We start from the raw sequence: 18,978 nt of genomic DNA on the forward strand, positions 1-18,978 counted from the left end.
AGAGACTCGCCTGTCAACCTAAGGAAGTCACCGGTGGTCAGGCGCAGGATGTTCCTGCCATGCCTACCAGCAGCTCCCTCTGCAACCCATGTTGTTAGGCCTACCATGGTTCAGCCTAGGTCCTGGAGTGGGACTGAGTTTGGACACTGGTGCTGCCCCTGCAGTCTTGAGATGTTCGTGGCCTGTGCTCAGCATGTGTGTCTGAAATGGGATGAGACCCCGTTTCGTGATCTTATAACTATGCTTCATGGGTCAATAACTGTGTCAGTGGCCCCTGACACAGGTGAGCAGAAGCAGGTGTCCCTCAGCGCCCATCCTCCGGTGAGTCCAGGTCAGGTTGGTGTGGTCCTCAGAGCCCAGCAGGCTTCCCGGCCTCCAGCTGTCCTGAGATGTGGCAGCTGAGGCATCCCCTCCAGCAGGGTGGGGCTGGCCAGAATGAGCCCTCAGCTGCCTTCAGGGCCACATGGCCTTCAAGAGGCCGTGGAGAAGAACTTGGGGCTGCAGGGAGGAAGGTGGACTGAAACAGACTGACTCTACTCTGGAGTTCAGGGTGGCCCTTAGACGCAAAGACCCTTGAGTCTATGCCCTGTGCAATACTCTGTTCAGGGAGCTCACACAGATCACTCTCATCCACTCGCCTGATCAACTGTCCCTTGTTCAGTGAACATCCTGAGTAGCTGAGCCCAGGGCCTTCCCAGAACCCAGGGCCTCAGGGTAGACCCAGGTCCGTGTAGGTGGAGGAGGCAGCTGAGGTTGGGGAGGGCGTGGGCCAGGTACCTGCCCCCTCCCACCAGGCCACAACTGTGGGCTGTGGCCTGCGATGGCAGAGCCAGGCAGACAAGCATCCCTGTGAGGAAAAGGCGAGGCAAGGCTGGGGCGTCATGCCGCACTCTCCAAGGACCCGTCATGGTAGACGCTGTGTGTCTCCCAGAACTGTGCTTCAGTGGGGTGCATGCACCTCCACTTCACCACCACATGCAGATTCTCAGACCATGAGTTAGACCCTTTTGTGCTCTTAAAACTTAATGAGAATTGCAAAAAGCGCCTGATGTCAAATATTTATAGTAAAAACTTTCCAGAGATTTAAAAATACTAACTCACTTTAAAAAAAAAAAAAAAAAGAAAGAAAGAAAGAAAGAAAGAAAGAAAAAAGGCAAACCCATTGTGAAGAGGCCTCGGTTCCATCTTGTTCTGATAACCCTGGCTTACGACCTAGTGAACTTGGCTGGGCCCTGGGGCTGCTGGGCTCTGGTATATATAGTGCCCCACTGGATCTGAGCATGGACACACAAAGCTCAGAGAAGAACAGGGAAGGCAAGTGACCTCGGTGTCACTTTGGAAACAGTTTGATTTCCCAGATCCCTGCAGAGCCCTTGGCTGTAGTGAAATGTTGTTTCTTAACAAACCAAAGGCAAATGTCGGTGGTGCCAGCCTTACTGATTGGACCCGCTCTCCAGAACAGTGCACGTGGCCTTGCCTCCCTCCAGCATTGCGGAGAAGGGGGACTCTTCAAAGCCACTGTGGGCCACACATGCTCAGATGCTGGGAGAGGCTACCGGCACCCAGCTAGCAGGCTCCTGTGACAGAAACCTGACCCTTGGTACTCAGAAGGACCAGGAGCATGAGGACGCTAGCTCCACAGCAGAAGCTTTCACAGACCCGAGACTCATTTCTCTCCCCATGAGAACCTTGAACACTTCCTCTGACTTCTAGCCTTTGAGGATGACCCCAGACATCATTTCCATGTGTCTGCCTCATCACGTCCCACTGATGAGAAAGCCTCTGACTGAGGTCAGTGAGTTGACATAGGGCTGGTCCCGTGAAAATAAATGTGATGTCTTCCAAGAGCATGGAAGTGACCTCCTTCTACTGGACCGGCATGTGCCAAACCTTCCACAAATGGTACTGCTCCATCGCATGCTACCTAGTGAGTGGCTGCTGCCCATGACTGCATGGGACACTGGGCCTTGGTGACACCATCCACCATGCCTGCGGGGGTGCTTTGAGGTGTTCATGGGCCATCCAGGAGGGTTAAAACGTAACAGAGTTCTATATAGTGCTTATGCTCTGTAGAAGGCTGTGGAGAGGTTCAGGAAAGTGCACCGTTGTGCTGCTTGGTGGGATGGAAGGTGCCACCGAGACAGCCTGAGCATCAGAAGAATCTTCCCAAAGGCCACAGGCCAGGAGCCAAGCATGAGCACCGGCAGGCTGGGAGGGCCAGCCATGCTGACCGACTTTCCAGTTCCTTCCCTGGCCCTGTTGAAGGTTAGCTCAGTGAATACCTCCCCAACTTCAGTGGGGTTGTTGGGCTTTGTGTGAGGTCAGATACACTAGCCCCACCCCCACACGCATACACAGCAAATGCTCTGTAAAGGAAACTCCCACATTCTGTACTCGGCCCCAGCTGGCTGTGTGGCTCCCACCCTGTATCGGAGCAGGGAGAGTACACCTCCATCTTTGCGGTCGTCCATCCTCTGAATCAGCATCGCTGGGCCTGGACTCAGTGCCAGTGGCTCCTCTCTTCACACCCGCTTAGGAAGGGCCCACTGGCTGGTAAATGCTTTGATTTCCCATGGGACACCATTCAGAATTGGGCCAAGGCAGTGTGACAGCAATCACGAGTGTCACAGGACATTTGACAAGTGCAGTGTTTGAGGCTTGGTGACATCTTGGAGCAGCAGTTGGTGTGGCCTCAGGCGGATGGGAGTGGCAGCATCCAGTTACAGGACCTGATCCCCCCCCCCTTCTCTGACTCCCAGCCTTAGGCTTCCTCTAGTTGTTCCAAATCCAGGGCCTGTCTGTGAATGATTGGTTCTAGAAGGACCCACAGAGACTGAAGGTGGCCAAGCCACCCTGGGGAGGCACAGGCCATGGGCCCTGCTCATCACCTGATTCTTTTGCCAGTACTAGAGTGATAGCAACCCCCCACACCACACGTGGGGAGCTTGGCTGGAGAGCTAGGTGGTCCTGGGCGACTACCCCGGACATGGACTAGGGAAGAGGCAGGTATTCATCCAGCATGTTAGTAATGGTTAAATGTCTACCACCACCAGATGTACAGGTCACCACTACCAGATGTGCAGGTCACCCTGAAGGGAGAGGCCACACAAGTGCTGAGGTTTTTTTAGACTGCCTCTGAGAGTCAAGCAGTTGTCTTAGGGTTTCTATGGCTGTGATGAAACTTTAGGACCAATGGCCAAGGTCACTTAGCTCCTGTCGGCCAAGCTGTAACTCATGCCCAGGATACTTGGCTCCTCTTGGTCAGGTCAGCAGCCGTCTCTACAGACAGTCTCAGGAAATCAGGGCCCCAGTGTGAGAATTGGCCTGGAACACAACCTCTCGATAAAGTGATGCCTGAGGATGTTGGGCGTAAGCTTCGCACATGTTCTATATGAGGACAATGACAATGTGGAGTCTGCCTGGGGCTGGAAGACTTCGGCTGCACCCTCACCTGTCTGCTGTCCTGGCTCCCGCAGCCATGACCTGAGGTGGAGCCCCACGGCCCAGGCCCCATCCTCCACATCCTATCCTCTGTATCCCCTAGGCCCCACTTGCCACGCCCTCCTCCCCTGCCCCTCTACCCCGACCCTGCACGCCATTCCCATCCATCTTTACAACTGCAGTCCACAGCTTGGAGACAGCTGCCCTGGTCATTCTCCTTCTGCCTGTGGTAAAGAGCCGATCTAAGATACAGACCTCACAGAGTAGAGACGTACAAATGCTAAAGTCATTTCTCTGTCCATTGACTCAAAGACAAGGGTTCAGGAGAGACTCAGAGGCTCAGGGGAGCTGAGCTGTGGATGTTGCCCCTGAACAGGCCATGGGGAGGCACCGAGGGGCAGCTCCCCTCCAAGCCCCACTTATCCAGCCCTCTCTGTGTCAGAAACGACACCCCTAGTTTTTACTTCTAAACCCCACAGCTGGGCCCTCCCCTTGGAGCCTCAAGCCATCCAACTCCTCTGTCTATCCTTCCTTGACACTGGCCCGGCAATCACATAGGCGTCACCATGTGACTTTAGGCCAGCTGTCTTACTCATGCTAGGAGTAACCTTACCTCTAAGTGCCTGTGATGGTTAAATTCACTAGCAACCAGAAAGCACACGCTGCTCTTGCTGCTACGATGAACAGTTTCCTGTATGGACCAATTGAAATATAATTCAGTTGCTTGGGACACGGAAGGTCAAGGATCCCCACAGTTCTCCGTGTTTTTCACCGTGGGAACAGGCTTCTGCAGACTTCAGCAAACAATGGCTTTCCTGGTAGATGTGAGAAAGGACGGGCTTCATACTTGTGCTTTTCCCTAAACTGTCCTGGTGGTAGTTTAGTGGGTGTGTCAGGGTTTCCTAGAAGAGCTGACTACTTCCTGATCGTGAGGGCTGGCCTGAGCAGCACTGCCCCCCACCCCACACACACACAACGCTGTGATACTTGAGGTGGCTCTCCCACATCTGAGGCCGGAGAGTTGAGGATGAGAAAGAAATATGGGCGCCCAAGGACGTCTCAGGCTTCTCCAGTGTGGGATGGTTCTGCATGTGATGTTTATCTTTCCTGAGCGTGGCAGAGAGTTCTGCGGGACAGGCAGAGGTGACGTTCTATGAACCTGACCCTAGAGATGCCACAGTGGGAACTGGACACGGGATGGGTGGCAGCAGAAGTCAAGTGTAGCGAGGGAAGCTGCCAGTCATGCCTGCCAGCTGCACCCAGTTGTGGGAGCCTATGTGAGAGTGAACAGTGTCTCCCGTGAGAGCCAGGCAGAGGCACAGCAAACTTCCTGAGTGCAGTGTTCCTTTAAGGAGTGGTTGCGAGCTTGGAAACCACCGTGCATAGTGACACCCACACTCCAGGGTGTGAATGCTCGCTCGGGCAGGTGTTTGCCTGTGCAGCACTCCAGCTCTTGGGAAGGTGAGAGTTTAAGCCCTGACCTTCCGCCCCAGGGCTATGCCTGGTGTGGGGTGAACCACACGGGAGATGTCCCGTGTGTTCTTGTGTCCCGTGTGTTAGTGGATTTCCCCACCTCGCACGCCTGGGGGAGGCAGAGCTGGGGGCAGCACCCTGGGTGCCAGCGTGTAACTGTGTTACCCACACACTTGTCAGATGCCCGGTAGCATGTGGGCATGGGTGGTTTCTAGCTCTTGCTGGCCTGGCTCTCTGTAATTCTGAGCTGGCAAACCTACTGCCTTCCGTCTTTATTATGGGCCTCAGTTCTAAAGCTTTCAAGAACTTGATTTCTAAGCTCAGGGGGGGTAAGGATAGTTAGTGGTGTGTGTGTGTGTGTGTGTGTGTGTGTGTGTGTGTGTGTGTGTGTGTGTGATGTAAATATTTAAAAATGAACAAAATGACCAATAAACAAAAAAACAAAACAAACAAACAAAAAAACTGGGATTTGAAAATGTAAGAATTCTGCCAATTCCGGCCAGCAGCTCTTAGCACATGCCACAGGTCCGCCCTCTGTCCCAGCAAGTGACTGCAGCGCTGGCCTGCTGGTATTGTGACTTCTGTCCAGACCTGCTGTCCTGTGGATGCACCCGGTGTGAAGCCTATCACTTCAAGCATCACTTTGCAGAATTAAGTTTTATTCTGCCCAGCTGCCTTCCCCGCGTCCCCTTTCCGTGAATGTGACCATGTCTGTGGTTGGAGGCTCTCCGAGGGGCTTGATGCGGCTGACCTCCCACCCGGATGTCTGGTGATGTAATCCCGTTTGACCTCCAACCTTGGACTTTGAAAAGAAGCATTATGTTTGACAGTGAGCAAAAGCCCTTGGGGATGGGCTTTTTGTTGGCTATAAATAAAAGGAGATAATTAGCAAATAACAGACTTTACTACGTGACCCTAAGGCATGCTCTCCCCTGCAGCCAGCACAGGGAGCCCTTTTGCTTTGTCCCCTTAAGGAGGCCAGGGCCCCAGTCAGAGTCATCAACAAAGCAGGGACCAGCTCTCTCATCCAGATCCTCAGCTCCTACCTCACAGCCGCCTCCTCCCTACACAGGGTGCCGCGCCCCCTGCCCCCGGGTCTCTAACCCACCTTGCCCTAAGGTGCTCTCAGTTACTGTCCCTTTCTCTGGCCTTGGGTAGCAGAGCCAGGGGTCGGAATGCCCCTCAGATAGGCGGAAGTGCATGAGATGCTGTGTAGGTGTCTGCCGCCTGGAGTGAGAAGTGACACCTTGAGTCGATTTGTGAGGACTTTTACTGCAGCCATCTAATTCTGTAGAATGAAAAGATCTAGAGACCAAAGGACGGCCCCTCCTGTGTGGACTCAGATACCCAAAAAGAACGGCCTCTCCTGTGTGGACTCAGATACCCAAAAAGAATGGCCCCTCCTGTGTGGACTCAGATACTCAAAGAGTCCAGGATCTGGTAGCCGCTTTGTGTGGATAAAACTCAGCAGTTGAAGGCCCGTCGGACCGCAGTCCAAACTGAGCTGGACTGAGATGACAGTCTCCCTCATCTTGTGTTGGGTGATGGTCCCTTCACCCCTAGAAAGGCCATACCAGGGCACCCCACCCAGGTTGCACTTCAAGGGCTGGGACACCTACCTGCCTTCTTTCCTCACTTCCTGTGTCCTGACATGGGAACCAGGGGGGAAAACAGTGACCTGAGGCTGGGGAGGGTTTGGACTCGGGCTGTTGACTGCCCTTGTGTCCTGAAGTCCTCTAACTGCCTCTCCGACTCTGGCAGGGTCATGGCCTGGGTCCCTCGATGTGGGGTGTTGTCTGTACCTCCTTGTGCTCACACAGAGGAGCTCTGTGAAAGCTGGCCTGCCCTGGCCTTTGATCACTAAGGGAGGGGGTGACCTGTTTCCTGCCCAAGTCACCTTCTGGGACTCTGCCCCCTGCTGGTCAGTCTCAGCAGTACAATTCCCTATACTTGGACCTCTGGTCTGCAGATCGGACTGGAAGAGGAGACAGAGAGAGCGTGCCTCTCGAGGCACGGGCTCACCCATCTTTCTCCAGCTGCAGAAACATCAGAAAGAATAAAAGATTATAATACAGAGGGAAATGTCACCAGCCTGCTGAGCTCTAGAGCCTGGGACGGTAAAGACCAAACTCCAGTGTGGCCACCTGTAGTGTCCTCGTGGACTGGCTGGTGATCGTGCACCACGCACACAATATTTAGATCATGTAATGTTATGTCTCGTGCACGTGTTCGGATGTGTGTGCGTGCATGTGCCCCTCTGTGCATGTGCCTGTGGGAACCAGTGGGCCTCAGCTACGGTTCCTCAGGTTCCGGTACCCTTTTGTTGTTGTTTACTCTGAGACCGTCTCTCATTAGCCTGGGACTTGCCGGAGTAGGCTACACTGGCTGGTCACTAGTCCCAGGACCTGCCTGCCTGTTCCTGCCTGCCCAGCGCTGGGGTTCCACGGCCACATCAACGTGCCTGGCTTTTTTCACAGGGCTTCTGGGGATTCAGCCCAGATCCTTGTTTTCAAGGCAAGCACTGAGCAAACTGTCCCACTGTTGTATGACGTTGAGGGAGGATGAAGCCAAGTATCATGGTCTCTTCAGCTATGGGCCTGATGGGGACATGTGGCGGCTCACGGGCTGAGGACTGAGGTCCTGCTCAGGAAGGCGTCATGGCAGTCAGACCACCCGCAGAATGGGCACCTCTCGGGGTAGCTGTGCTGAGACCCAGACTGGACGAGCCTCTCCTGTCTGCGGAGCTCAGGAATACACTGAGGCCAGTTCCTGGGGAGAGGTGAGCCAGGAGGCCCCTGGGTGACCCCAAGAGGAACTCAGCCATGTGTAAACCTGCCCCTGTCTATTGGAAATAGCTCTTTCAGGAGGTCAAAGCATGGGACAGAGCCTGTGAGGTAGGCTGGGTTCACGACCTTTGGAGCCTACCCATCTGGGAATGTGTCTCCCATGGGGAACAATGTCATTTACAATCTCATGGAATCTAGTTAGAGGATTCTGTAGGAATATCTCCACCAAGGGCCATGATGCTGGGATTTTCTTTCCTTGGGACTAGGTGCAGCCTAGAAGTTTAAGGGCCCAAATCTGTGGTCCTATGTTAGAGGTCCCCAGGGCCATGGCAAGGTCCCAGGGAGCTGTGACCTGCTCAGGGCTCAGTTCCTCACTGGCTTTGGAGGACCATTGTATGGACCATTTCTCGACTGTGGAGAAACTACTAGCCTAAGGTGTTGCCCACAAACTTCCTGGTAGACCCCACATTTCTCAGAAGTTCAGGATGACTCTCGGCCCCGTTACTGTTTCTCGTTAAATCAGGATGGGGTTTGAGAGCAGGCCTCCTCTGCCTCCTCCCTGCTCCTAGAGTTAATGCTGCCAAGGGAAGGAATCCTCTTACATCATCACCCGAGGTAGGCAACAGGAGGAGCCACCCCTCATGAGTGTCCCACACAAGGCGACGTGTGTACGAGCCCTAACTCACTTCCACAGAATTTAAAGATACACGTCTTGGTGGGTGACCCTTTCTGGCCTGCATGCCCCACAAGTGAACTACCATTGCCAGGAAGTCTGAATGATGTTGACTTCTGTCTGTTGAGCTCACACGTGAGGCCAGCCTGGTGTCTGCAGTGTGATGAACGGAAGCAGTTGTGCCTTGCCCTCTCCTTGTGTGACGCGGCTCCGCTCCCCAAGGCTCTGAGGAACATGGCATCCCTGGTGCCTCTTGGCCCCATGATGGTGTGGAGCCCAGGTGTGCTGAGTGTCACGAGCTTTCCAGCAGGCATTTGTAGCACCAAAGAGCAGGATTTAAGCTCAATGTTGTACAGTTAATATCCGCTGCCTCCACATGAGCTTTACAGGTTACAGTGTCTCCACTACCCACTCTCTAGGGCCTCTTGTAACCTGGGTCTTTAGGGGTAGACGTTATCTTCGAAGCCACCTGCCAGGGATCAGTGTGAGCCATGGGTCTAACAGACTCTGAATGGTCAGGACTGTCAGCACTGCCCTGCCTTGTGGTAAGGACCACCACCTTCCGTCTGTTGGACTGGCTTCCCCCAGAAAGTCCTGGCAGTCCTTCCTGTCAGGGCCGTCTTAGGAGAGCTGGGGCGCTGCCTGTCTGTGCCCATGTTAATCTGTGGCTTACAGTGGACACCAGGGCAGAGACACCAGCATGCAGCCAGGCTTCAGTCCTCAGAGGCATCAGGTGCATGGTAGACCGAGGACAGGCACAGGGCCCTGAGCATCTGGTGATTTGTTAGTGGCCGCAGGTCTGTGGTGATGGCAGATGTCCCTGTTAGCCAGCCAGTCATCTATAGGCAGCAGTTGAGAGCCCTGAGGTGCCTGCACCTCTGCCAGAGCAGGGGAGGGGAAGGCGCTTTGTTTACTTGTGACTCAGGCCCTGCCCTCCTCCCTTGGCGCCTCTCTCTCTCTCTCTCTCTCTCTCTCTCTCTCTCTCTCTCTCTCTCTCTCTCTCTCTTTCCTCCAATACTTCCTCCGTCTCTCCATATTCCCCTTCTTCCCATCTTTCCTCTTTTCTTCTCCGGCTCTGAGACACATTGTGAAAAATTGATGGTGAATCACTCAGCACACAGCATCGGTGCGCTGAGAAACAAAGACTTGCTCTGATCATTGAAAACTGAAATGCCTTTTTCCAGCCACGTGACCCCGGCTCCCTAGGTGTTTGTAGCTTGTTCCAGAGGCTCCCGAGAGCTGTTCCCAGGGCCCCAGTGAGCCAGAGGCCAGGTTCCCTCCCAGTGACAGCGTGTCTGTTCTTCCTGCAGATGAAATCATGCACCAAGACATCGTCCCGCTCTGTGCCGCTGACATCCAGGAGCAGCTGAAGAAGCGCTTTGCCTACCTGTCTGGTGAGTACCGGAAGCCAGGGCATGGCTAGGGTTGGAAAAGGGACAGTCTGCAGGGTCTCTGCCCGCTCTGGACCCATTGGTGCTTCCTTGCTGTCTCTGAAGCATCTGGCCATGGGGAGGAGGTGGCAGGGCCACGCCAGCACACTCGTTTGGGTCCTGTTGTCCACACCACAGTGTCCCAGGTCACGTGGGTCATCAAGAAAAGAGTTTTATTTAGTTCACAGCTTTGAAGGTCCCAGGCTGATCGATGCATCTGGGGTGATCTTGCTGGCAGAATCCCGAGGCCATGCAAGTTATCACGTGGTGAGAGGCGGGGTATGTGAGTGTGTGCAAACATGTTTATGTGTGTCTGTGTCCTCAAGTCTCTCTTTATGAAACCACAAGGACTCAATCAAGGGCCACCAGCCTGATGCCTAATCCTAATGACTTCCCAAAGGCCTCCCTCTGTATACCACAGTTGGACATTTCTGCCTCACAGAACATCCCAGGTTGAACTCCAGCACAGGAAGACTTAAGAGACACACTTAGATGTGTCATAGCTATCAGGCGGCTGTCAGGATCTAGAGATGGGTGAGCCAGGCGCTCCTGACCTGGGATTCCTGGAACTTGGTCCTTCCATGAGTGGGCCGATGCCAGTCCTACTGACCTTGGTGCCTTCTATGATCAGGGCTGTGGGATCTCACTGGGCACCTTCCTTGGCCCTGCCATCGCCCCTTCTCAAGCTCTGCTTCATAAGCAGTGGCCTTGGGACATGGCCGTCCCACCTTGTGTAGCAGCTGGTGCATGTCCAGCCTGTGACAGCACTCAGGTGCTGAGGTTTCACAGGCCGATGGAGAGAGCACCCTCAGCATGTGGACACTGCCCTCCAGCCTAGACGTGTCTGTTGACAAGACCAGTTCTGAAAAGGGCCACATGTGAGCCTTCCCCCAGATCCCAGGTTAGCTCAGGGTGTCCCCACTAGTCAGCCTGGAACCCCCCACCACTTAGCCACGTAAAGAGAAACTGTCTGTATCTGTGACCCTAGGAGCGTCCCACCCCTCGGAGCCTTCTCTGGCTTCCCTGCCTGTGGTCAGGATACAACATGTTCCAGTCACATAGATTCCAGGGAGCTCTGAGATGTGGGACAGGAGAGGAGTTGAAATACAGTTCGTGGGGTGTATATCACTGACTTAGGAGGAGTCTAGCCATATGAGGTGAGCAGGAAAGTGGAACCTCTTGAGATATTCTACCGATGAGGTAGGCCACTGCTTCCCTTTGGGAAGGGTCTCCCCAAGGGAGGAGAAAAAAGTGGGTCTCCTAAGAGGGCAATAGAAGGGGTGAAACTCACCCTGGAAGTGCAAGCTTCAGAAAAAGTTTGTGAAATGCCACAGTGTCTGCCTCCCCCGCCCCAATTCTCACCTCAACTTCTTCTCACTTGTCCCCACCCTGACAAGGCTCCAGACTTAGATACATGGATGCCCCCGCAGCCTTGGGTCATGGGCCTTAACCTTAAATACGAACTGCCCATATGTCCCTCTGTGGGGGTCTATGGTACGTGAGGGTAAGACCCTGGGAGCCCCACTGACTGCCCACCTCTCCACTGTCCAACATCAGCCTGGGAGCTCCAGGTCACTTAGTAGGTGAAGTTGAGGTCAGTTCTCATCAGCGAAGGTCCCTTGCTGAACCTGGCCTCTCTGCTGCAGCCTCAGAGACTGGTTCCTCCTGCTAGGAGGGTCTAAGAAGCTGCGATTCTCCATCCAGCTGCAAAGGTGCAGAGGTGACTGGTGAGGAGGAGTGGGTTGGGCCTCGGAGTTGACAGCAGCCTCTGCTGGTGTCCAGTAGGACCAGGAGGAGCAGATTTGCTCTAACCTGAGCAGGCCTGGAAGAGTCCCCAGCTCCTGTAAGACACAGCCCATGGGCACCTTGATTTGGCCTCTGAGACTTGGAGGGAGGATCCACTGAGCCAAGCAGGGCAGCTGTGAGCTGATAAATGGCGGTGTCCTTTGTGACCAAGCATGTGAGAATCTGCTCTAAAATGTTCAAATATAACTGTTCTCCAAGCCAGACCAGCTGTATTTCTGTCACTATTAATGGAGACTCACACCTGAGACATTTTGCAGACTTCACCAGACATCTCCATCCTTCTCTTGTTCCCATGCCCCATTCCCAGAACATCCAGGAGCCCTACCTAAGGATCTGCATTCTTACTGCATCTGAGCTGCATCCATGCTTTGGACAACCCCCTGTTCTGCTGGCCTGTCCATTTCTATCCTCTGGAAGGCACGGCTTCATTCTTAAAACCATCCCTGGCCTGCTCTCCGATCTGCTACACTGGCTTATGGATATGATGGAATATAAGACAAAGTCATCAGCTAAGAACTTCAGGACTCTGTAGCTGGAGAGTTTTCTCTCCGGGTCCCGCCAAGTCCAGGTAGTCCAACAGCCCACTTATAAAATAAACACACAGATGCTTATATTATTTAAACTGTTTGGCCTAATGGCTTAGGCTTCTAGCTATCTAGTTCTTACAATTTAAATTAGTCCATTTCTACAAATCTATACCTTGCCACATGGCTCGTGGCTTACCGGCATCTTCACATGCTGCTTGTCATGGCGGCAGCTGGCAATGTCTTCCTCCGCCTTCCTGTTCTCTCAGTTTTCCTCTCTGTTAGTCCTGCCTATACTTCCTGCCTGGCCACTGGCCAATCAGTGTTTTATTCATTGACCAATCAGAGCAACACATTTGACATACAGTCCATCCCACAGCAGGACTCTACACTCATTCTCTCCCCTGCTATAGACCAAATTTGTGTTGGCAAAGAATTCATTCTTAGCCGCACAAATCCACATTCTTCAAGAGAGTTCCCACGCAGGTCTTTCTCTTGCCCCCTTACTGTGGCCGTTCCGAAGAAGTCTTGGCACTCAGCAAGCACACTGAGGTGAAGATGCATCATCAGACACATTCATCTAGTGCTTGGGAGCCTCCAGTCTGGGGCAGCATGCCCTTCCAGCCCTGCGGCTGAATGTGCAGAGATGGGACCTCATGCAGCTCACTCTGCCTGGCAGAGCAGCCTCCCGGCTGGTCCATACTCCGGGGCCCCGTGGGCTCCATGGCCTTTGTCCCTCTCCGCTGGTGCCTCACTTTCTCGGTATTCACAGCCTTGTTTTCCCCTTGGTAGCTTTCATGGCAGAACTGCAGCTGGCCTAAAGTTCTCTCTACATATGAGGCTGCCCTATGACCTGTGGAGTTTCAGGTTCCAGGGACCTAAAACGCCTTCTCTACTTAATGCCTGAGTTTGTGGCAGGCTCCCTCGGGGCATCAGCTGCTTCTGATTCCACAGTCAGCCTGGGGCAGTTAATCAACCTCATGAGAAACAGAAGTGGACAGCTGCCCAGGAGTCCTGAGTGCTCAGAGAGCCTGAAATGGGAGTGACCAGCACAGCTCCTGGAAGGCTGAGGAGCGGAATCGCTCACTGGCTTCTACAGCACTTCAGGAGTCCACAGTCACGTGGTGTCTGAGCTAACTGATAGCTGCTTCGGCCTGAGTGAGTGTGTTCTCACACCCGCATGTGGAGGCCCAGCCCTAGTGAGGTGGTGTCAGGAGACAGACTCTATAACGTAACGGTCCATCAAGTAGGAACACCCTCACCAAACACTGACACTGCTGACGCCCTGGCCCCAGACATCTAGCCCCCAAAGTGCTGAGAAGGACACTTCCATTGTTTATAAGCCATGAGTTGGTGTTTTGTTTTTGCACACCAAGTAGTTGAAAACCCTAATACCTATAAAAACTACTAAATCAGTGTGCAAAACCCTTTGTACTCACAAAGGCCTTATATCAACTTAAGATTCCCTGATTTTTTTTTATAAATATCCAGCTTCCAAGGGATGCCTTCATTCTTTTATGAAATTTTAGGTCTTTTTTAGTTTTTGAAATTATAATACAGTCCCACCATTATCCCCTTCCCTCTCCTCCCTCTACCCTTCCCGTGCACGTCCCGTGATGTCTTTCAAATGCAGAGTCTCTTTTTCTTTAGTTGTTGTTACAATATGTGTGTGTGTGTGTGTGTGTGTGTGTGTGTGTGTGTGTGTATGTTCCTAAATCAACACATGCAACCTTCTCAGTCTGTATAATGTTACATGCATGTGTTACATGTTATCATGTGTATGATCTCAAGGCTGACTGCTGGGTGTTGGATAATCAGGTGGGGGCTCTGTCCTGGAGGAGACCGTTTCTTCCACTCTCAGCGTTACCTAGTTGCCTATAGCTCTTTGTCCAGGGTTGAGGCCCCATGAGCGTCCCCTCTTCCGTGTTCATATGTCCACTGATGTCATCATTGTTTGGGTCTTGTTTAGGCAGCCAAGTTGATGATAAGACTTCACGGATGTAGCCTCTGTGACGTTTGTAAGAGACACGGTATCACAGAGGAATTCTTGGTTTGTTTTTTTAGGGGTTTTTTGTTGGTTTTTGTTTGTTTATTTGTTTGTTTGCTACTACAGTCTCCCCGCCCCTTTCCCACAGTGACACACACACACACACACACACACACACACACACACACACACACACACACACATGCCAGCCTTCTGTACTGCAGATGCAGCAGCTAGGACCAGGTACCACACTCTCTCTGGTTCTCTGCCTTTTGACCCATTGTGGTGTTCTATATTGGTCTCTGTCTGCTGCAAAGAGAAGTTTCTTTGATGAGGGTGAGAACTCTACTTATGTGTGGGCACAAGAATAAATATTTAGACTGTAATTAGGAAGCATGCTTGTTTAGTAAGTGGTGGTTGTAAGTTCTCCTCCAGGGTCCATGAATACACTAGCCCCAGGGTGTTGGCGAGGTTTCCAGGACCAGGCATGGGTTCCCTCTTGTTGAGTGAGCCTAAGTCCTAGTAGAGAGATGTTGGTTACTTCCCAGACATGCATGCCGCTATTACACCCTTAGGTTTGTGTTTGGTCTTTGCTGTGGTTCATAGGCATCATGTCTGGGTGGGACTGTTGGTCTCTACCCTCCCTTAGAAACTTACATTTTTATCTTCTGATACCAAGAAAGCTAGTCCTCAGGAAGGAAGCTTCAGGTCACTCCCAGCTCAGGTCCTCTGGTTCCTGTATCTGAAGTGCATGGTGTTTCCAGTAAAAGGTGGCTTACCTTCCACCTCTGGGGGCAGCCAAAGGCAGCAGAAATACATTATAATGTTTTGAGAATCTCTTGGACAACACTGACCAGCAACTCCAAAGAGAGTTTCATGCCTGATGCTGGTGTTTTGTTAGCTGTCTATGGCTCTTGGGGGTGTGATATAAATGTATCCATTGGGGCCTGGACTCCCCATGATCCATTGATCTCTGCAATGTGTCCAGCAGTGGTTTTCTGTGATGGTCTCCATTTGACATAAAGATAAGCTTCTTTGATGGGGGTTAATTAAAACACTCAGTGTTCATGAAAAGCCTCTCTTGCTCTGTTGGAGACAGCTCCAAGGCTGAGGCTCTGCTGAATATCTGCCCTTTTTCCTCCCTAGGTGGGCGGGGACAGGACGGAAGTCCGGTCATCACCTTCCCCGACTACCCAGCCTTCAGTGAGATCCCGGACAAGGAGTTCCAGAATGTCATGACCTATCTCACCAGCATCCCCAGGTAGGGGCTGCTGAAGCCTGAGCCGGTTCTGTGCTAATGATCGTTTGATTGAGACTCCAGGGGACCTGGGACAGGGCGGAGCTTCATGGAGGAGAGGAGTCACAGGTCAGAGTCCACTGTTACAGACCCTGGGCCTGGCCTCTTCCCATGGACTACTTAGCACTATAGAAATCCCAACACTTGATCCCGAGTTCAAGTACAGCACGAGCTACCAGTGAGCCCTGTTTCAAGAAAACAAAATATAATCACTTTTCTCTTTTAAAAATGTCACTAGTCATTGTCTATTCTGGGCTCAGAGAGCCCAGTGAGTCTTTCTCTCCATCCCTGGGAAAGGCTCCATGGGGTCATGTCCATGGAGGAAGACCCTCTGCAGCTGAGGATCAATGTATCCCAGAGCCTGGTCACCAGGCTCTAGTCATTCCATCTAGTCATCAGCCCCAACGAGGTCATCTACCTACAAGACCTGGTCCCTGGGGCAGCTGCTGGAAACCAAGAAAGCAGAAGTAGCTGCAGCCACTTCTGTGTCTGGTGGTCATATTAGTCAAGATATGCTCGAGGGACAGAACCCACAGAACGAATATATATATATATATATATATGGAGGCTTTCTTAGATTGGTTTACACCCTATGCGCTAGGTAGTCCAATAATGGCTGTCTCCCATCAGAGAGGCCTAGAACTCCAGGACTATTTGGTTCAAGCATAAGCTGAATGTCTTAGCAGTTCCCAATCTGGAACCGAGGGACTGGAGGATTCCTAGAGGGCTGCTGGTCTTCAGTCTGTCAGACCTTGGGAAGGGGCTAGAGAAGTGGTTATGTTTCATCTGAGACTCACTCAGACATCCACGGGGAGGTGGCAGGGCCAAACTGATCCATTTTGGAGGCCAGAGCAAGGGCCTGGTCAGGAGTGAGTGAGAGCTGGTGGGTAGGGCTGATGGTGAGTAGAACCGGGGAAGAGTTGAAACAGAGCCCCTAGGTGTCACCAGAGGAGGAAGATCTCTTGTACTGAGGCATGTAGGACTGAGCCAGGAAGTAGAGGTGAGGAACAGGGACTGCCAGATACTGACTGTTCATGGGTTTCTAGGTCAGTACCGTGCTATGCTGTGTTTAACAGTAGCCTCACCCCCCAACTGTCCCCTCCAGTCATCACATAGCTCCGCTCCTTCTCCTGTCCCTCCTGTGATTATCCGGAGTCCTCCTGCCCTTCTGGCTTGTCCCAGCATGTTAGGACTCTGCTGAGGACAGTTTGGGTGATTAGAGCAGATCTGACAGGCTATGAGAGAGACGGAGGGCACACGGGGACGCCCGCGAGACCACAGAGGTAGCCCGGGTGACAGGAGTGGAAGCGTGTAGTTCTACCCCAAGGTGAGAGACCTGGATGTGCTGCTAGAAGCGGCCTGTGGAGAGGAAGAGGGAGCAGACGGTGGAGTCACCTCTCCATCCTGGCCTGGCGTGAATTCTTCAAGGCCGAGGGGCGCTAGCCGATCCCAGTGGGAGATGCTGTCAGCCATCCTGCACGCTCTCACATGCACACACACTCCTATGTGTTTCCAACACGTGTTCACATATGCATGCTCGCACACACTTATGTATGTTCATGCATATATGCTCATCCTTATACACATTATGCACATATTCACATACATGTTTACATATGTGCATTTACATGCTTATGCATGTTCACATTCTACCATGTGAGGAAGCAAAGCAAATCAGTTTGAGTTGCAAGTTTTAAGAATATTCAAGGCCAGGCGGTAGTGGCGCACACCTTTAATCCCAGCACTTGGGAGGCAGAGGCAGGAGGATCTCTGTGAGTTCCAGGACAGCCAGGTCTACACAGAGAAGCCCTGTCTCCAAAACAACAGCAACAAGTATATTCAGGGAGCCCAGCATAGTTCCTACTGTAAACTCCGCACTCAGAAGGCTGAGGCAGGAAGACCACACGTTTGAGACATGGGGGACCCCAGAGAGATGGAGCTTAAGGGAAAGAGGGAAATAAGCAAAAGAAAAAATGAATATTGAAGGGAAGGAGGAAGTCATTCCAGGCTTGCTGCCCCTGGGAAGAATGTTGATCGGTGAAAGACCCAACTCCAGTGGCCACAGTGTGGGTTCTCTTTGCTGTAGCTACCATTGGCTCCTTGGGAATTCTGCTGCCATGGTTTGTGGGTACTTCTGTGGGGCCAGTGTCCTCTGGCACAGATATCCAGGGGCCTGGGTGGAAAGGGGGCTGGTGGAGTTCCCAGGAGCCTTTGCTCTCGGGAGCATGCTGACCCCTGACCACAGGCCTTGCCTCATCAGCAGACCCGAAGCTGGTTGCTATTAACCTCCACTCGAGCTAGGTTAAGTTGCTAAGACACACTGGTCCAGCATCAATTCAGAGCCAAGTGCAGAGAGTATTTTTTCCTAAGCAGATCGTAAATCCCCTGGAGGCCCTTTTCATTTGGAGGCCTGGGAGCAGCCAGAGGGTATCAGACACCCCCCCACCCCCCACCCCCCCAAACCCCCCACCCCCGTGGCACACCAGACCTCCATCTACAAAGCTCCCACAGTTCACACAGGCTGACAGGGACAGCTCTCCAGCTGTTCTTGGTGATGAGGTCCCGCTGCTCCTAAGAGGTGCCTGTGTGCACGTCCGCATGTACAGATGCACACGCGCCATATGTGCGCGGAAACGTGCGGGTAGAAATGAACAGATGCACACAGGCATGACCACTCACACACGTGCTCACAAGTGTGCACAGACACAAGTGCTCACTGAAATGATACACGGCTTGTGAGGACTGGATGAGGGGGGATGCAAGGGACAGAAGCACAGCTAAGGGACTCGGGCTCTGTCAGGTGGTATTCATGCTGTCTTCTAGGACGCCTGTTTCACCCTCCCTTGCTGCCCACTCACGCAGGCCCCAAAGCAGCCAGACGTGTGGCCCTGAGACAGCCTTACCCGTGCCATGAATTCAGATGGGAGTTCCCATGGATGTGAGTGTGCAGGTAGAGAGTGTGTGCACACCATGCATGCGCCACACCACAGCCATGCCCGTGTTCAATGTGCAAGCTCTGCTTCTGCTCCCTCCTCACTGGGAGCCACAGATGAGGGTCGGTGAACCTCAAGACCGCTCACTTCCACATGTGGTGGGCAGCATGACGCCCTGTTGATCGGTCCCCCACAGTGTAAACGGGCCAAGTGCACCCACTTGTCAACGGGGGCTTTGGGGCTCTTGTGTTCACGGTTGAGACCCTGCTGTGGTGACGGGTCATTACTAGATTAGTAGGTTTTCATGCTCTGTCCCTTGGTGATGACAGTTCCTAAATTACCCGGGCGATGCTCCCTTGAGCCTCATGTATCCAGGTCTGCTTCTTTGTCTTCGTAAGGGTCACTGCTGCTGTGATGAAACACCAGGATCAAAAGCAACTTGGGGAGGAAAGGGTTTATTTGGCTCACACTTCCACATCGCTGTTCATCACTGAAGGAAATCAGGGCAGGAACTCAAGCAGGGCAGGAACTCAAGCAGGGCAGGAACCTGGAGGCGGGAGCCATGGAGGGGTGCTGCTTACTGGCTTGCTCCTCATGGCTTGCTCGGCCTGCTTTCTTATAGAACCCA

The 18,978-nt window shown here is 52.8% G+C and overlaps 1 protein-coding gene across 11 annotated transcripts in view; it reads left to right on the forward strand.

Annotated features, from left to right (window-relative positions):
* The window catches only part of Mcf2l (MCF.2 cell line derived transforming sequence like), a 106,877-nt gene that overhangs the window by 37,580 nt on the left and 50,319 nt on the right, over positions 1 to 18,978 (forward strand). For all 11 annotated transcript variants that reach the window (XM_052751679.1, XM_052751678.1, XM_052751681.1 and 8 more), the window contains exons 2-3: positions 9,684 to 9,767; positions 15,267 to 15,381. In XM_052751679.1, coding sequence (XP_052607639.1) covers positions 9,684 to 9,767; positions 15,267 to 15,381 — 199 coding nt within the window. The remainder of the gene's footprint in view (positions 1 to 9,683; positions 9,768 to 15,266; positions 15,382 to 18,978) is intronic.

The sequence above is a fragment of the Peromyscus californicus genome, unplaced genomic scaffold, assembly GCF_007827085.1.
Source record: "Peromyscus californicus insignis strain IS unplaced genomic scaffold, ASM782708v3 Scaffold_23__1_contigs__length_62951481, whole genome shotgun sequence".
NCBI lineage: Eukaryota > Metazoa > Chordata > Mammalia > Rodentia > Cricetidae > Peromyscus > Peromyscus californicus.